The sequence below is a fragment of the Prionailurus viverrinus genome, chromosome B3 (genome assembly GCF_022837055.1).
Source record: "Prionailurus viverrinus isolate Anna chromosome B3, UM_Priviv_1.0, whole genome shotgun sequence".
NCBI lineage: Eukaryota > Metazoa > Chordata > Mammalia > Carnivora > Felidae > Prionailurus > Prionailurus viverrinus.
In genome coordinates, this window is record NC_062566.1 from 106,262,160 (window position 1) to 106,280,690 (window position 18,531).

The window sequence follows — 18,531 nt, forward strand, 5'->3', positions numbered from 1 at the left end:
AAGCCGAAACCAAAAGTTGGACACTCAACCAGCTGAGCCACCCAGGTTCCCCCTAACTTTGTTGAAATAGGGGGGAAAAGCTTATCTATGTGGATATTGGAGGGGACGTATTATTTTAAAAGATTATTAGAGGATAGAAGAAGGTATAAAATCTATCCTCTGGTTGTTAAGACTAGCTAGTTGGTGTTGGGCTGGAAGGGTCAAGCCAATAATTAGATGAAAGTAGGCCTCTTTCAAAGTCTTTATAATTTTTAACATAAAATGCTCTGCTGTTTATGTAAAATCATACATATAAGCCTGTGTGTGCATGGGTATCTCCCTCTCTGTGTATGTGTGTGTGTGTGCGCATATCTATCTACCTATCTACCTACCCATCTCTACCTATGTACCTACCTACATCTATCGAGAGCTGTCTGTCTATCTACCTACCTACCTATCTATCTATCTATCTATCTATCTACAGAGAGCTGTTAAAGATTGGTTTCCAAACTTATGGTGGTTATCTTGCCCAGGGGCGGGGGGAGATTCCTGGTGATTTTTTTCTTCCTTGTATGTTTTTCTTTTGTTTGAATGTTTACAAGAACCACATTTTACTTATATAATAAGAAAAGAGCAGCAACACCACCACACCCATGTACCTTCAGTGCCTCTCTCATTTCTCACTTCGAACCCCGATGTTTCCTTCAAGTCAGGCCCTTCCTCCCTGGCCCCTCCACAGCAAGTCCGTTCAGGCTCTCATCGTCCCTGATGACTCTGTGTAGGCCCCTGCCTCTGTCTCTCCCCTCTCCAGCCAGTCCTCCACATGGAAGCCACAGTGATCTCTACAGAACGCTTCTCTGTCCGTGATACTGCCCTGCCTGGACCTCTTCTAGGGCTGCTCGGCACCCCAGGGGCAGTTCTCGGCCAAGGCGTGCAGTGTAATCTCCGGTACCACCCTGCACAACCATACGCACCTCCCTCTGCTCCTCTGCACAGCCTGCAGCTCCTGGCCCTCCTTTCATTCCTCCTAGTGCTTCCCTTGTCCCGCCAATGTATGCCCGTCCCGGAAGACGCACTCAAACCGTGTTTCCTTCTGCAGCCACTCCTGTGTCTCTCCTGGTTTCCCACAGCACTCTGTACCTACTCTATTAGACCACCGATCACTGCTTTTCATAATTTGTTTTCTCTCTCTCCCTCCCTAGACTGTGAGCTGTTGGAAGGCAGGACTACATCTTCAATGTCTTTACCAAATGAATAAATGAAATCAATGAATGAATGAATCTGTAAAAGCAAAAGAGTAAATATAAATGCGGGTCAACCATGTAAAATGCCTGTATAAACAATGAACAAAGCTGTAAAGTAAGTATTTTAAAGTTCTTTTTTTTCTTTTCCAACTTGAGCCACTTTTTAAATTACTGCCACTAATTCAGCCAGTGAATAATTCATATTCAAGTTACCAAAAGTTAACTACTGTTTCAATCCCTAGAAAATGAAACAGAGAAGTCAGAAAGGAAGCCATTTTTCCCTTTTTAAGTAAAATAAGAAGTTTGATACTGTTCTTCCCACCAGGCTAGTTCTAGAAACAGCATCTCTCCCCCATAAAACACAGCCCAGCTGTGTGGCTACTTACTGGAGTTGAGGAGGACCATGGCCTTGACACAGAGATACTCTTTGTGTTGGAGTTTTAACTCACGGAACCTTGAAGTCGTTGCCAAGAGCATGTCGAAGATTTCCAGAATTCCTTCTACACATTTCCCCTCATCCCTACAAAAGTTTGTTTGGAAATTTAAGAAACATGCAGCACTAGGCAACCAGCAAAAGCAATGAGTATTTTCTTGTTAACCTCAAATTTCATCTTGAACACCCTTTAACCCTGACAAACCGGTAATGAAAGCACATCCAGTGGTATAAAATTACTAGAATAATCTTCACATAGAGAGGATAGGGAACTTCTATAAATTCCGACAGCAAACATTTGAATGAATGCTACTGAGACAAAAGTGTGCATTAGAAATACATTTTCCTTCTACCTGCGCACCAGAGGTTTCCTTAACAGATTGCCGTTTCTGTTGATCATTTTCCTTCCTAGACCATCTCGGCCAACCAGCCCTAGTTACGACACACGTTGCTAAAATGAGACCTTCCGTGATCCCATCAGAAGACTCCGAAGGGCTAATGAGGAAGACTGAATGATACCGAAACAATCCTTCACACGGGAGGGCTTAACTCACTTCCTGGAGGTCATGTAAGAAACTGGTGGGGCCACTAAGAGACATTTAACGTAACTTGAAAACAAGCCAAAGAAATCACAAGGCGAGAAGACAGATTAGAATCAGGAAAGGAAGGTAGAAATGGAAATATGCACATTTTTGACTTGCCAAAGATTATTTTTAAGCAAGGGTTTTAGACAAACGTCAAACCATATAATCAAAATTCTTTTGAACATTCATAGAAATGAATTTTTATATGCATACTTTTGAAGGAAGTGACTTGAACTGTATCTGGAAAATACCAGCTTCAGTTCACTCCAGCCAGACACACATTATTCTGCCTCACTGCTCCCCCCAAAATCTTCTATTATCATCAGCCATAGTCATTGGAAGCCCTTGACAAGCAGTTAGATGATTTTCCCATGAAACTTCATTTGCCTCTTAACACCTGCAGAGCATGATGAAGGGGAGCCTGGCAGAGGTGGGTGTCTGCGGGTTTCATCCTTAGTCTCCCACGCAGCCCCTGAAGGGAACCTGAGATCTTCAGAGAACTGACTGTTTCCTCTCCTCCTCCCCCCAACCCCAAGCCAGGACGTTTCCAGTGATGGCGGTGGCTGGAGAAAGGGCCTCTGCGGAATCGAAATGGAGCACCGATGGCGGTGAGTCTTTCCCACTGGGTTCTGTGAGAGGACAGCAGCTTCCCAGGATCCTGCATTCCACAGCACCCAAACCCTCGCAGACTCACCTGCACAAAGCTACAAGCAAGCCAACTGCAAGTTGCAAACAAATATGGTAACTTCTGCAACCACCTGAGGCTTTCTGAACATGCACAGGTTAAGTGATAAAACGCCAGTGCCTCCTAGAAGTCACTCATAGGGAAAGGCCACCTTGGAGAATCAGCCCTGGGCAAAGGGTGCCCAAATCGGTAGGAAACCCCCAAATCTCCCCTCCTCCCACCTCCCCTGCTCTGGGCTTTCCCAGGCAGCCAGCTGCAAGTGTCCAGTAAGGACAATGCATGCTTTGCACGTAGTGAAATACCTATTCCCTGAAGGCCCCTCATGCCACATAATCAAATCGCTATGCTTGGGGACAATTATTGGAAATCGTAATTGTTGGGCTTGAGGTGAGCTGATGCTGAATAAAACTGGTTCTAAAATGTCTTGGGGGGTCAGGGGCACCTGGCTGGCTCAGTCTTTACAGCGTGTTACACATTTGTAATGACTATTTTAATGATCATTTCTTTATTTTTAACAAGGAGAGTGCACGTGCATAAGTGGGAGAGAGGCAGAGAGAAAGGGAAAAAGAGAATCCCAAGCAGGCTCCCCTTCAGCACGGAGCCCAAAGCGGGGCTCAATCTCATAAACTTGAGATCACAACCTGAGCTGGTATCACGAGTTGGACACTTAACCGACTGGGCCCCCCAGGTGCCCTGAGCATGTGACTTTTTTTTTTTTTAAGTTTATTTATTTTGACGGGAGAGGGGCAGAGGATGAGAAGGAAAGAGAAAGAATCCCAAGCAGGCTCTGCACTATCAGCACAGAGCCCAACAAGGGGTTCAAACTCAACAAATCTCGAGATCATGACCCGAGCCAAAATCAAGATGACTCACCGACTAAGCCACCCAGGCGCCCCAGAGCACTTGACTCTTGATATCAGGGTTGTAAGTTCATGCCCCACGTTGGGTGTAGATATTACTTTAAAAAAAATCTTTGCAGGGGCACCTAGGTGGCTCAGTCAGTTAAGGGTCCGACTTCGGCTCAGGTCATGATCTCGCGGTTTGTGAGTTCGAGCCCTGCATCGGGCTCTGTGCTGACAGCTCAGAGCCTGGAGCCTGCTTCAGATTCTGTGTCTCCTTCTCTCTCTGCCCCTCTCCACTGTGCTCTGTCTCTATCAAAAATAAAAAAAAATTTTTTTAAATCTTTACAAAACTAAATAAATAGGGGCACCTGGGTGGCTCATTCGATTAAGTGACCAGCTGTGGCTCAGGTCATGATATCGCAGTTCGTGGGTTCAAGCCCCATGTCGGGCTCTGTACTGACAGCTCAGAGCCTGGATCCTGCTTTGGATCCTGGGTCTCCCTCGCTCTCTGCCCCTCCCCCACTTGCACTCTGTCTCTGTCTCAAAAAATAAACATTAAAAAATAAAATAAAATGAAACTAACAAACTAAATAAACAAAACAAAATATCTCTGGGGACAAAAACAAAAAGCCCCCCAAGTCCTTCATTGATTGACAGTTTGGCTCTTCTCTTTGAGACCCAGTCAGAGGTGGGGTCATGCACATGTAGAGGCATGCATACTCACACCACTCCCCAAACAGTATGATAAGAGGATCCATCTGAAATCAAAACCATTTTGTGCAGAGGTTGCCACGTGTACCTAAAAACACATCCCTAAGTATTGAAACTAGTATAATTTCCTCATTAAAATGCATGCCATTTTTTTAAAGTTTATTTTGAGTGAGAAAGCGAGAGAGAGAGAGAGAGAGAGAGAGAGAGCGAGCGAGCAGGGGAGGGGCAGAGAAGCGGAGAGAGAGAGGATGCCAAACAGTCCCAATGCGGGGCTCAAATTCATGAACTGTGAGATCCTGACCTGAGCTGAAACCAAGATGCTTAACTGACTGAACCACTCAGGCATCCCAAAATGCTTGCCATTTTAAACACAAACTCATATTTCAAAAATGGAGGGAGGGGCACTTAGGTGGCTCAGTCAGTTAAGCATCTTACTCTTGATTTCAGCTTGGGTCATGATCTCAGGGTTTGTGGGATCGAGTCCCACATCAGGCTCCATGCTGACAGCTTGAAGCCTGCTTGTGATTCTCTCTCTCTCCCTCTCTCTCTGCTCCTCTCCCACTCATGCTCTTTTTCTCTCTCTCAAAATAAATAAATAAACTTTTTTAAAAAATGGAGGGAGAGTTTATATTCTAGAGCATCCTAAACCCTGAGAAATGCTATAACTCACTGTAATCAGAACATGTATACCTCATGGAAAAAGTGAATCTCTCAATGAATTTTAAAGAATCAGGTTTGATTGCTTTTATTAAATAGATGTGACAGCCAGCCATTTCATTCAAGGGGTGGCACGGTTAGAATATTTGTATTCACTTCACAGGCTGGAGAAACCAGATAATTTTTGTAGACAATAAATGAGAAATACAGGAAATATGAGACAACACCTCATAAATGACACCCTACTAAAGCTCTGCCTTAAAATGAGTCTTACAGAGGAAGGACCCTTAAATAATAAGTTAATGAGATCTATTACTCTTATAACTATGGAATGAACTGAACTGGGGGTAAGGAATTAGGATGGGGGACACCTGGGTGGCTCAGTCTGCTGGGCATCTGACTTCGGCTCAGGTCATGATCTCACGGTTTGTGGGATCAACCCTTGCATCAGGCTCTATGCAGACAGCTCAGAGCCCGGAGCCTGCTTCAGATTCTGTGTCTCCTTCTCTCTCTGCCCCTCCCCTACACACGCTCTGTTTTTCTCCATCTCTCAAAAATGAATAAATGTTAAAAAAAAAAGTCTAAAAAACAACAACAAAAAAAAGAAATTAGGATGGGATTAAAAGATTTGAATTAAAAAGAGAGAACAGGACACCCGGGTGGCTCAGTCAGTTAAGCATCTGACTTCAGCTCATGTCATGATCTCAGTTTGTGAGTCTGAGTCCCGAATCAGATAAGCTTGAGCCCCACTTCAGGTAAGCACGAACCCCACTTTGGGGGAACCCAAGCCCCAATTCAAGTGAGCCCTGCTTCTCTCTCTCTCTCTCTCTCTCTCTCCCCCCTCCTTCTACCCCTCATGGGATTTTCTCTCTCTCTCCCCCTCTCTTTACCCCTTGCTCACTTACACGCTTTTTCTCTCTCAAAAAAAAGAGAGAGAGAAAGAACATATGATTTGAATGTTAAAATACTGAAACAATCTATCAAACCAACCCACTCATAAAAACTTACTTTTGCACACCATTTGTCCATAAACTAGGGCTAAGTAAAGGTAAAATTAGTAACTACATGTGGAATGTCTTATTGCATGATAACCGCTCCTTTATAAAAGAAAAAGATTCTGTTTGATCCCAAGGACAAAATGTTGAATGAGTGGACCTGGCTTTGGGTGCACCATTTTGTACCCACGTTCGTATCTGGTGACCATAGTTTACTTCTGTGTCAGGGCAACAGGTTGGGGGCTTAAAGCTTAACACATGGAGAAGACTTAAATATTGAACAGAAATGAAAATTACGTGCGTACCAAAGGGAGATGAAATTTTTAAAGTGAAGATTCTTTGGGTATCTTAAAGAAAGTCGACATACAAAGAACTAATGTGAATGCAGACTCAGTACACGCACAATGATACGAGTGCACGGAAATCCATACGCATCCACAATGAGGGACGTGCCCAGATCCAAACTCCCTCCGATTTTTAAAAAACTTTTTTTCATGTTTATTTATTTTTGAGAGAGAGACAGAGTGCAAGCAGAGGAGGGGCAGACAGAGAGAGGGAGACACAGAATCCAAAGCAGGTTCCAGGCCCTGAGCTGTCAGCACAGAGCCTGACGCGGGGCTCGAACTCACGAACCGTCAGATCATGACCTGAGCTGACCTGACCTAAGTCGGATGCTTAACCGACTGAGCCACCCAGGCGCCCCTGATTTTTAAATAATACTTAACATTAGACCGTTTCCTGTTGATGCCAAGGACATGACATGTCTTAGCAGATACGATTTTTCCAGCAAATAAAAGCTCAGATTCTGTGGTAGATCCTCACATGAATTTGTGACTCTAGTAGTTACCAAGAGAACTACCTTGTTAGAAATAAGCTGAGATAACCGGCTCTTCCTCTCATCCTCAATAGGCCTAAGTTTTCTCACTGCAGAAGCCTCAACAAGAATAAAGGGAAACAGGATTTGTTGCCTCAGTCTCCACAAGTGGGCTAATTTAGTTATATTCACAGCTTTCATGGTCACACCACCACATGAAGGCACTCTGATAGGACAGTCTGCCAAAAGAGAGCGATTTTTAAGCGGTGTGCAAATTATTTATTCATGTTGCAGAAAAACCTCATAATAGAACTTCTTTGTGACGCATCACCTCTGACTCTGAATAAAAAACGTTTCAAGCATATCTGAAGCGACAACTCCTCCAGAAACATACCCATCACATAAAACAATATTTATCTGTAATAAAAGACGCACAAAAGAATTGAACTATCTTATCTTAGACTTGAAATTCTAGACCTCACAAAGTTTATGTGTTAACAATATTAGAGGTTGCAACAAAAAATAACCACCACAGGCACTACAAAAACAAACAAACAAAAAATGCTTGCTCACTGTGAACGCATTTACAATTCCAAAGGCGCCTCTCCTCTACTCAAATATACTAGATTTGTGTGCTGGACAACACAATACTTTCAAATATTTATAAAAAGTAATGTGAGTCTATTAAAAATAATTTGTAACAAAAATTACTTCTTGTTTTCCTTCTATTACTTAACCGAAAGGTAGGCCTAAAACTTGTCCAGGATTCGTGTCAGTTTACAGTAAATTCCATCCACAGGAATCAAAGAACTCACACAAAGAGGAGAGGTGGTTATACTAAAAACCAGGAACGAAACAGTCACTGCACATAAACATTAAATGCGGCATCAATGTAGAAATCAGGACAAAAGGCAACAACAACCCAATCCCGGTGTCTGCAAATGTATTGATTCAAGGCGTGAAACTTCTTCCTAGCACTAACTTCTAGGAGAAGTGTGTGTGTGTGCGTGTGTGTGTGTGGCTTCATCTGAACGCCAAGAGGAACATAATGAGTAAATGAACGATAGTGACGGCTCAGCAGGGGGCTTGGCTTTCCAGCCTGCCTTGCCAGATGGTGTCCTCCGTGACAGGAAGAGGAGGAGGTTTCTGAAGTGGGCAGAGAGTAGAATGGAGTTGTCCCAAGATAAAAGAATCAAGTAGAAAGTCACTTTGCCTCTCAGCCTCCTCCTCTTTCCCTTTTCAGTTCTCTGTCCCTCTGAGGGGCATGACCCATTGTACAGGTAACTACTGTCAGAGTTAAGAGCATGGACTTCACAGCCAGCCCCTACATCCAGCTCTACCACTTACTACCCTGTCACCCTGTCACCACAGGCAAATTACCTGACCCCCCCATTTCCATAACTGAAGGATAAGGATAATAACGGCACTTCCCATAAAGGGCCGTGAAGATAAAATGAGTTAACACATCAAATGCTTAAGATGGGGACTGATATATACAAGCCAATAAGTTGACTGGTTTGATTGTTACTGAAGGGTCTCGGCTTCCAGAACCTACCTTCTTCTATGGTTTCCAGAACCTACCTTCTTCTATGGTTTAACACCAGGGCTTGCTCCTGCTCTTCCCAAAGGCTCTGTTCTCCACTAAAACAGTGCTTTGTCAACGGTGTCATGCAGAACAAGAGGCAGAGTGGGTGCTAACAACTTAGGGGTATCACTTTTCATCTGTGTAACATGTGCACGGGGGTCTCCTGATGATCTAAACAGGCAGTTCCAAGAGTTGGGGGCAGACATTTTCCATTCATATAATGGCTCCTTCCACACTGTGCACCGAGTCAAACGTGACTGAACATTCTACATTAGAACTTTCTCAAAATAAGGAACGTGGAAATCCATTTCCATGGAGAGATTTTCAACCTGTGCTCAAATGTATTCCAAGAAAGTGTCCCACTTTTCCTACTAACATTTTTAGTGTTATATATTCTCGTTTTTCCTCCATGAACAGTTCACCTGAGTCAATTAAAAATTGGTTCCTTTTCTGCGCCATCTTTAAAAGAAAACAAGGCGCAATCGAGTGATGGCATTGGCGCTATCATTCCCCAATTTCCATTACCTTTCGTTTGGTTTTAATAACCATTCCCTCCACTGCTACTGTCAAAAATGCTATAGAGCATGCAGTTAGAGTCAAAGCACATTAAAATAAACTGCAGATCTGTAAGAATTTTATCACCTGTCCAGGAAGAGATAGGCATGGTCCCCACCAGTGGAAAGAACAGCAGGGCAACTTAAAATTATACACTGAAAATGGAATTTTTAATGCTGAAAAATCTAAGTTGACCTGCACACTTACTAGCCACATATTCTGCAAGATACGGGCTCTTATAGTCTGACCTGTAAATGTCACCCCACTGCGGGTAAGGATAAGTCACAGGACACTGAATCCTAGCACCCATGCTCTCCTTCTTGGGCTCTTGACCTGGTGAGGGAGCTCATGACATGATCATCCTCTTGACTGACCTTTCAGGTGTGAGGTGTGAGGCAGCGCCCGGGACTCAGACAAGTCGGGAGGAGAAACGGGATGCATTTTTCTCCTACCTGTCCAGAATGAGGTCTGGAGCAAAGATGAGCTTGCCGGGGTGGTCAATGGAGCGCCACATGAGCCCCACCATCAGCACCTCCATCCAGCAGCTCTCCAGGAGGCGCACTTGGTCATACAGGCTGAGCTCCACAAAGCCTGGGGAAAGCAAGAGGCCATGAGAAACACCCACCCTCCTCCTCGGCTCCCAGTGTCTGTGAAAACAAAAGAGCAAGTTTTCACAAGCTACGAAAACACCCACGACACAGAGAAAACAACCAACGTTTTAAAGCTGCGGCTACACGCTGACCTAAGGAAGGAAACTCTGAACTCTGCGTGTGCAACTCACAACGTCCGGCCTTGGACTCCTTCTACAGACTTAATACACGTCATCGAAGATTATAAAGGACAGTTACCTGGGCTCACAGCTCCACCCCCCCCCCACCCCCCCAGACAGATGCCAGGGAAGAACAGAAAGCTGGAACAGATCGTTTTTAGTTATATATTTTTTAAAGTCCTCTGCACTGAGATCCAGAAAGCCCTACCTGGGATTTTCTTGGCCCAACCGATCATGTGCACCAGCTCCTTGTCGGCCAGCTTGGTCAGGGACATCATCATGGAGGCCTCGGTGAAGGGGGTGCTGGGGCGGCTCACCAGCACGTGCGGCGGCTCCGCCTCCAGGAGCGTGAGCACCAGCTGCTCGGGGCTCAGGGCGCTCAGCAGCAGCTCCTTCACGCGGGTCACGTGGCCCCCGGCTTTCTTGGCTTTGCTGGCGCAGCGCAGCTGCTCCTCGGAGCTCTTCTGCCTTCGCACGACACGGTAGCCACACCTTTCCCTCCGGGAGCCTAAACCGGAGAGATGATCACACAGTGCTTTCCCGTGGCTTCGCCAACCCGGCGTTCGAGGCGCCCGAGTCGCCGGGCAAGAGTGAGGCCGTGACGCCGTGGTTAAGACCCGAGCCTGTCCCCACAGCGTGTCTTAGAACAGAAGCCTGACTTACTTCCTGGAACCTGTGGGGCGTGTACCAGAGATGGGTACATTTGTGACTATATTAGCAAGAGCAAAACGGGACGTTTCAGGGACAGTAGCCCAAATGAACGTAAGGTCTCCCATTTCAAGATTACCTATGGAGACGAAATCGATTTCTCTTTTCAACAGTGTTGACGGGGCGCCTAGACGGTTCAGTGGGTTCGGCGTCTGACTTGATTTTAGCTCTGGTCATAATTTCCTGTTTCGTGGGATCGAGCCCTGCATTGGGCTCCACACTGACAGCACCAAGCCTGCTTGGAACTGACTCTCTCTCCCTCTCTCTCTCCGTCGTCTCTCTCTGCCCCTCCCTCGCTCATTTGTGTGCTCGCTCACCTCTGTCTCTCAAAATAAATAAAACTTAACAAAAAAAAAAGAGTGCTGACATAACCTCAGTTTTCAAACCACAGAATTAGGAGTTTTCTTCAGACAAAAGCTAGGCAAAACTTAGGAACTGAATGAACACCGATGTTTCCAAACAGTTATCAAATAATACACTTTTATAATACATTCTGAAAATAGTCACATGTACTTGTGTGTGCTTACACATATACACATGCATTTTTATATATTTACACAAATAAATATATTTCAAGTAATAAATTTTTTTAAATCCTGAAAAATATAGAAAAGGACAAATTTTGGCATAAATTCTTTCAGTTTTCTTTTAATGCTATTTACTTTTGCATATTTCATATACAAAATTTAGATCACAGTGTGCATATACTATTTAAACCTTTTTCTTTTTATTAGAAAGGCGTCATTTTACAATTTAAAAACCTATATAGCATTCTGTTTTATGAATATAGCATTATTTATCTAAAGTGTCCCTTGATGGAAATCTAGGTTGGTTCTAATTTCTTTGCTAGTATTCATATTACAATGAAAATGAGTACCTGTATCCAATTAGTCCCTTAAAATAAATTCAAAGAAGTCAAGTTGCTGAACCAAGGCATATACACATTTAAGATTATTGATAGATTACCCTCTAAAACTATTTTAAGATTTTATTTTTCAATAATCTCTACGTGGGGCTTAAACTCACAACCCTGAGATCAAGAGTCACATGCTCTACAGACTGAGTCAGCCAGGGGCCCCCTCCAAAACTATTTTATTGTTTTATTTTTTAAATGTTTATTTATTTTGGGGGCACCTGGGTAGCTCAGTCGCTTAAGCGTCTGACTTCGGCTCAGGTCATGATCTCATGCTTCATGAGTTCAAGCCCCACATCAGGCTCTGTGCTGACAGCTCAGAGCCTAGAGCCTGTTTCGGATTCTGGGTCTCCCTCTCTCTCTGCCCCTCCTCGTCTCCTGCTTTGTCTCTCTCTGTCTCTCAAAAATAAATAAACGTTAAAAAAATTTTTTTTAACGTTTATTTATTTTTGAGAGAGAGAAACAGAGTGTGAGTGGGGGAGGGGCAGAGAGAGAGGGAGACCCAGAATACAAAGCAGGCTCCAGGCTCTGAGCTGTCAGTACAGAGCCTGACGCAGGGCTCGAACCCACAAACTGCGAGATCATGACCTGAGTCATAGTCGGACACTTAACCAACTGAACCATTCAGATGCCCCCTCCAAAACTATTTTAAAATGTATAATCCAAATGATACTTTAAGGGGCTTCCTATCTCCTCATAACACCATTGGACATTACAAATAATTTCTAATCTTTGCTAATCTGACAAATGACTAACCAATCTCATTTCACTTTGTATTTTTTTAAATTGCTAGCAAGGTTGACTAATACATTTGCCATATTTTATATTTCTTTTACTTGTATATTGCCTACTTATTTCTTTTGTTCTTCCCCCCACCCCCAGTAACCTATGAAGTTTATTTAGTAACTATAGACAACTTTTCTTATATACCATATTTGCCTTGTTATATAGCTTTTCACTTTACTCATGGTATCTCTCGTCATAAGAAGCTTTGGTACACAGCCAAATCGGTCTTTTGTTTCACATCAAGATTATACCAATATTTTCTTATATCTTCTTTAAGCACTTTTGTGGTTCAAATCTATTTGGAAGTTTATGTATGTTTGTATCATGTCATATTATGTTCTTCAAACAGATGTATAATTTTCCCAGTAGCATTTATTGGATAAATTTTTCCCACAGATTTTTATAAAATGCCTTGTCATTTAAGAAATATGTATAAAGGTCTCTTTTTCTGGATTGTCTCCTCTATTTCATATATGTTTCACATATGTATATATATGTTTTTACTCCTCTGCTGGTCTCAATATATTTCAGTTACTGTAGGTTTATGGGTCAGAAACACAATGGGATAATGTGTTTAAGATGGTGGGGGAAGGGAGAAACCTTCAATTTAGAATTATATTCTCAGATAAACTATCATTCAAGAGTGAGGATAAATTAAAGCCATTTCAGGGGCACCTGGGTGGCTCAGTTGGTTGAGCGGCCGACTTCGGCTCAGGTCATGATCTCGTGGTCCGTGAGTTCGATCCCCTCGTCAGGCTCTGTGCTGACAGCTCAGAGCCTGGAGCCTGTTTCAGATTCTGTGTCTCCCTCTCACTGACCCTCCCCCGTTCATGCTCTGTCTCTCTCTGTCTCAAAAATGAATAAACGTTAAAAAAAATTGAAAAGCAATGAAAAGCAATGAAATTCAAGGTGCAATGGTAAGAAACTAAATTGTTAAACATGAGAGGAAACCTAATAAACATAGAATGTATAAAATAATAACAATTAATTTTTGGAGGTATAGAAATAAGGTAGCACCAAATACTGGATAATAACAAATAAGATGAGAGAGGAATAATTTTGGCTAGACCTTTCTAAGATTGTTTATTTGGGAAGAGAAACATCAGTTAGAGAGAGTGGCTTGAATTCTCATGAATGCATGCTAAAAATAGAACTGTCACTAAAAGAATTGAAACAGAATGTATGACTTCCAAACTAGAAGAGGAAAAATAAAACAGTAAAATGGTGTCAATTCCAAAAAGGAAAGAAAGAAAATATATGATGAATTTTTTTAAAGCATAAAATGATAGAAATGAATTCAAATATCATGATCACAATAAACATAAATAGACTAAATTCATCAATGGAGAGCAACTCTGAGATTATATTTTTTTTATCTAGACATAGACTGGTTGTAAGAGATACATCTAACACACAGAAAACTGAAAACAAAGGGATAAAAAAAGATAACAGGCAAAAATTAATGAAATAAATCAGTTACTCTATCAATATCAGACAATATAAACTGTAAGGCACAAATCATTATTAAGGCCTCATCAGTAGATTATAAAAGGAAGATAAATAATTCTAAACTTAGATAATTCTTATCTCATCAAAACGATAAGAAAACACAACCTATAAATGTAACGCGAAAAAGCGACTGCAAGAAAAAGAGAAATTGACAAATACATTATTATAATGGATATTTTATTTTATTTTTTAAGGTTTTTTAGGTAATCCTTACACCCAACGTGGGGCTCAAACCTACAACCCCAAGAGTCTCATGCTCCACCAACTGAGCCAGCCAAGCACCCCTATTTGGGTATTTTGATGTACCTTTCTCAGCAACTGACAGCGTAAACAATAAGGGGAAAGGCAGAATACAGAACATTTGGATTGTACAATTCACTTGAACAAAAATTATCACATACTAGTTCATGAATAAAATTTTAACTAAAATTGGTGTCATATAGATCATATTCTCAGATCACAAGAAATAACAAAAATACAATCCAGGCCCCTATAAAGTTTAGCACAAAAGAATTTCTAAAAACCCATTGGTTAGGAGCACTTGGGTGGCTCAGTGGGTTAAGCGTCCGACTTCAACTCAGGTCATGACCTCGCAGTTTGTAGATTCAAGCCCCGCATTGGGCTCTGTGCTGACAGGTTGGAGCCTGGAGCCTGCTTTGGATTCTGTGTCTCCCTTTCTCTGCCCTTCCCCTGCTCATGCTCTCTCTTTCTCTCTCTCGGAAATAAATAAACATTAAAAACATTTTTGAAATCCATTGGTTAAAGACAAAAATACAAAGCAAAAATTAAGAAAGACATAAGTCAGGATGTCATGAGCATGGGTACAACTTTCCCACACACACAAAAAAACTAAAATATCTGAAAAATGCCTAGTTTCTATATTCCTACCATTATGTTTCTTTACTAAATTCAGTTGTCCATATTTTGTTTTCTTTTCTCAACGTTTTTTTTTTGTTTGTTTGTTTTTGGGGGGGGGGGGACAGAGAGAGACAGAGCATGAATGGGGGAGGGGCAGAGAGAGAGGGAGACACAGAATCGGAAACAGGCTCCAGGCTCCGAGCCGTCAGCCCAGAGCCTGACGCGGGGCTCGAACTCATGGACCGCGAGATCGTGACCTGGCTGAAGTCGGACGCTTAACTGACTGTGCCACCCAGGCGCCCCAAGTTGTCCATATTTTAAAAAGAAATATTAGTTAAGAGGTATGAGTACATTTAAATTACTTGCTCCCAAGAAAAGTTATCTGAATTTCTTCTTATCCTTGGCTAATCAAACTAGAAGGAAGGCCTCTATCTATCTAGAGATTACCAAATCAAACTGTTTACTAAAAGAATTAAAAGCCTAAAATATAATTCATTGTGTTAGTAATCAGACATAAAGCAATAGGTATTATTTAAGATCAATTAATACCCCCAGGGTAAAAAGGAACAACATGTTTGGTTTAAGAAAGCACCTGTCTGATCACACATCTCCTTTTTGTAGAGTATATGAGGAAACAGGTTAACATACAAAGAGAAAGGTTTTGAATCACACACTCAAATTTATTTGATCAGCTTTCACTGAGAAAGCCCTATATACTGAGCTCTGTACAGAGTCCTGGGGATTCCAGATCAATAAAATAAAGTCTTCAACCAGGAACTCACTGTTTTCTACCAAGGATATTTCTAGTGTCACGGCTTTTACACTGGAATCTAGGCAGTCACTCAGTGTGCCTCTGAGGAAGCGTGATAAAGAACTCTACCAAACAGGAGTGCTCCATATTAGAAAGTGGTAATATGGGCGCCTGTGTGGCTCAGTCAGCTAAGCGCCCGACTCTTGATTTCAGCTCAGGTCATGATCTCATGGTTCATGAGATCGAGCCCTGCATCAGGCTCTGTGCTGACAGTGGGAAGCTTGCTTGGGATTTTCTCTCTATTCCCTCTCTCTCTGCCCCTCCCCCACTTATGCATGCGTGCTCTTTCTCAAAATAAATAAACGTAAAAAAAATAGAAAGTGGTAAATAGCCCCAGTGAAAAGATGTTGATGACAATGGTGATGACAATGACAACAATGATAATAACGGTAAATGATCAAAATGACAGCTCACAGCTACTGGAAGCTTCTATGTGTCAGATGTTGTACAATGTATATAGATTATTTCATTCCGAAAACTGCCCTAGAGGGCAGAGGCTATCAGCATCTCCAAGATACAGGGGAGGAGCCAGGCACAAGAAGGCTCAAATAACTTGCCCAGGGTAGAAAACTAGAAAATAGTGAAAGCAGTTGTCTGAATCCAGAGCTGGCAGTTTTACTACTTTGTCCCACATCCCTATCCAATCCCTGCCATGTGTATATACAGCAGATAAATAGAGAGATGGCATCTAAAGATAGAGATTTATGGGGCGCCTGGGTGGCGCAGTCGGTTAAGCGTCCGACTTCAGCCAGGTCACGATCTCACGGTCCGTGAGTTCGAGCCCCGCGTCGGGCTCTGGGCTGATGGCTCAGAGCCTGGAGCCTGTTTCCGATTCTGTGTCTCCCTCTCTCTCTGCCCCTCCCCCGTTCATGCTCTGTCTCTCTCTGTCCCAAAAATAAATAAATGTTGAAAAAAAAATTAAAAAAAAAAAAGATACAGATTTTTCTCCCAACACAGGAATCTCTAGAGATCAAATGCATGGCCTTTTGGATTGTTTTCCGGGCTATTTACATTTCAGCGTATCCTTACAGCAAAGCCTCATCCCTGAAGTAAGTCTGGGTGAGCATCTTCCCACCATTTAAACAACCATATTAAAACCTCAATAGAAAACCCAAGATTGGTGAAGAAAACGGTGGTAACAGAAAAGACAAAATTTCTGAATGAAAGGGAAATGGTGCAGGTGGAGTCCCTACTCCTCCAAGACTGGAAGGAAGGAAGAATATGGGTGGAGGGTTTATTGAGAGGACAGATAAGAAGAGTGCCGGAAAAGGAGGGAAGCATAGTTAAGAAAGTTCACTCCTAATGGTCCTTCTTTGTGGTCAGTAAAGGGCGATATATCCAGATGTTTGCACATCAACCCATCTCATCATGCCATCTCCAAAGATGATAAAATGTTTTCTCTTAGAGAGCCCTGCCCAATTTCTTTTTGGCCAAATTTAATGACCTTTTCTCTGGTTTTCCTTTCCATGAAAGATTTTTCTTTCCAATTTTATTGCAGTATAACTGACATACAACACTGTGTAAGTTTAAGGTATGCAGCATAATGGTTTGGCTTATGCATATTGTGAAATGACCACCCCAGTGAGTTTAGTCAGCGTCCATCATTTCATATAGATGCAATAAAGAAGGAAAGTTAAAAGAAAAAAAAGGAAAAAAGGAAAAAGATTTCTTTTTTCTTTTGGAACTCTTAGGACTTACTCTCTTAGTAACTTTCATATCTATCATACAGCAGTGTTAATAACAGCATGCTGTACATTATGTCAGAAAACTTACCTTGTAAATGGAAGTTTGTACCCTTGGTCACTTTTCTCTAATTCCCTCTCCACCAACACCCTGCCTCTGGTAACCACAAATCCGATCTCTTTTTCTATGAGTTTGGGTTTTGTTTTTGTTTTTGTTTTTTAGATTCCAATGTAAGTGAGATCAAACAGTATTTGTCTTTCTCTAACTTACTTCGCTTAGCATGTGCCCTCAAGGTTCATCCAAGTTGTCACAAATGGCAGGATCTCTTTGTGGGCTTTTTTTAAATGGCTGGATGCTATTCCATTTTTATACACACACGCACACACACACACACACACGCACACACCAACTTCTTTATCCATTCATCTGGCAATGGACACTTAGGTTATTTCCATGCTTTAGCTATTATAAATAATGCTGCTATATGCTAACTAACTTGGATATAAATTTTAAAAATAAATAAATAAACAAACAAATAAATAAATAATGCTGCTGTGACATGGGGTTGCAGATCTCTTTTGAGTTGGTATCATGAAAGATTTTTTTAAGTTTATTTATTTTGTGAGAGAGAGAAAGCGCAAGTTGAGGAGGAACAGAGAGAGGGGGGAGAGAGAGAGACAGAGAGAGAGAATTTCAAGCGGGCTTCATAGTGCAGACCTGACACGGGGCTCGAACTCACAAACTGAGATCATGACCTGAGCCCAAGTTGAACACTTAGCCAACTGAGCCACCCAAGCGCCCCAGAAAGATGTTTTAAAGTACATCTCTGTACTCTGCCTTGCAAGACCGTATTGTGTCAAAACTCCTCATAACTTATATGAGCTTTTCAAAGAGGGAGGGGAAAGGAAGGAAAACTAAAATTTAGTGCCAAACACTGTGCTAGGTCTTTATATTTTTTTTTCATATGTATTCCTCACAAAACTCAGTGAAGCAGATATCTTCTTTTCAGAGATAAGAAAACCAAGAAACGTTAGGTTTGAGCATAGTCACAGATAGCAAGAAATAGGACAAAAAGGAAATTCAACCTTCGGGAGTCCTGTCCTCTTGTTCTCCCACCGCATACACCGCCCCCTGCAGGCGGATTATCATGTGCTCCTGCCCTGGTCCCAAACCACCAGGGCTACACCTGTCCAACAGATCGTAGTAGAATAAAATTGTTCTTATCCTGACTAAATTGTAAATAGCTTTTTAAAAAATACACACCTTAAAATGTTAACTTAAAATATGAAACACTTAATTTGTAATCTTTTGTCAGAGGACCAAATCTTTCTCCTTAAGCACATCTGCCAATTAAATCACAAGTAACTTTCCTACATAAACCACATCCACGATGCACAGCCTCTGAATTTT

At 42.1% G+C, this 18,531-nt stretch overlaps 1 protein-coding gene across 2 annotated transcripts in view; it reads right to left on the reverse strand.

Moving 5' to 3' along the window:
- The window catches only part of ESR2 (estrogen receptor 2), a 59,968-nt gene that overhangs the window by 21,789 nt on the left and 19,648 nt on the right, over positions 1-18,531 (reverse strand). For both annotated transcript variants that reach the window (XM_047864652.1, XM_047864653.1), the window contains exons 4-6: positions 10,062-10,361; positions 9,537-9,675; positions 1,610-1,743 (exon numbers count right to left, since the gene is read on the reverse strand). In XM_047864652.1, coding sequence (XP_047720608.1) covers positions 1,610-1,743; positions 9,537-9,675; positions 10,062-10,361 — 573 coding nt within the window. The remainder of the gene's footprint in view (positions 1-1,609; positions 1,744-9,536; positions 9,676-10,061; positions 10,362-18,531) is intronic.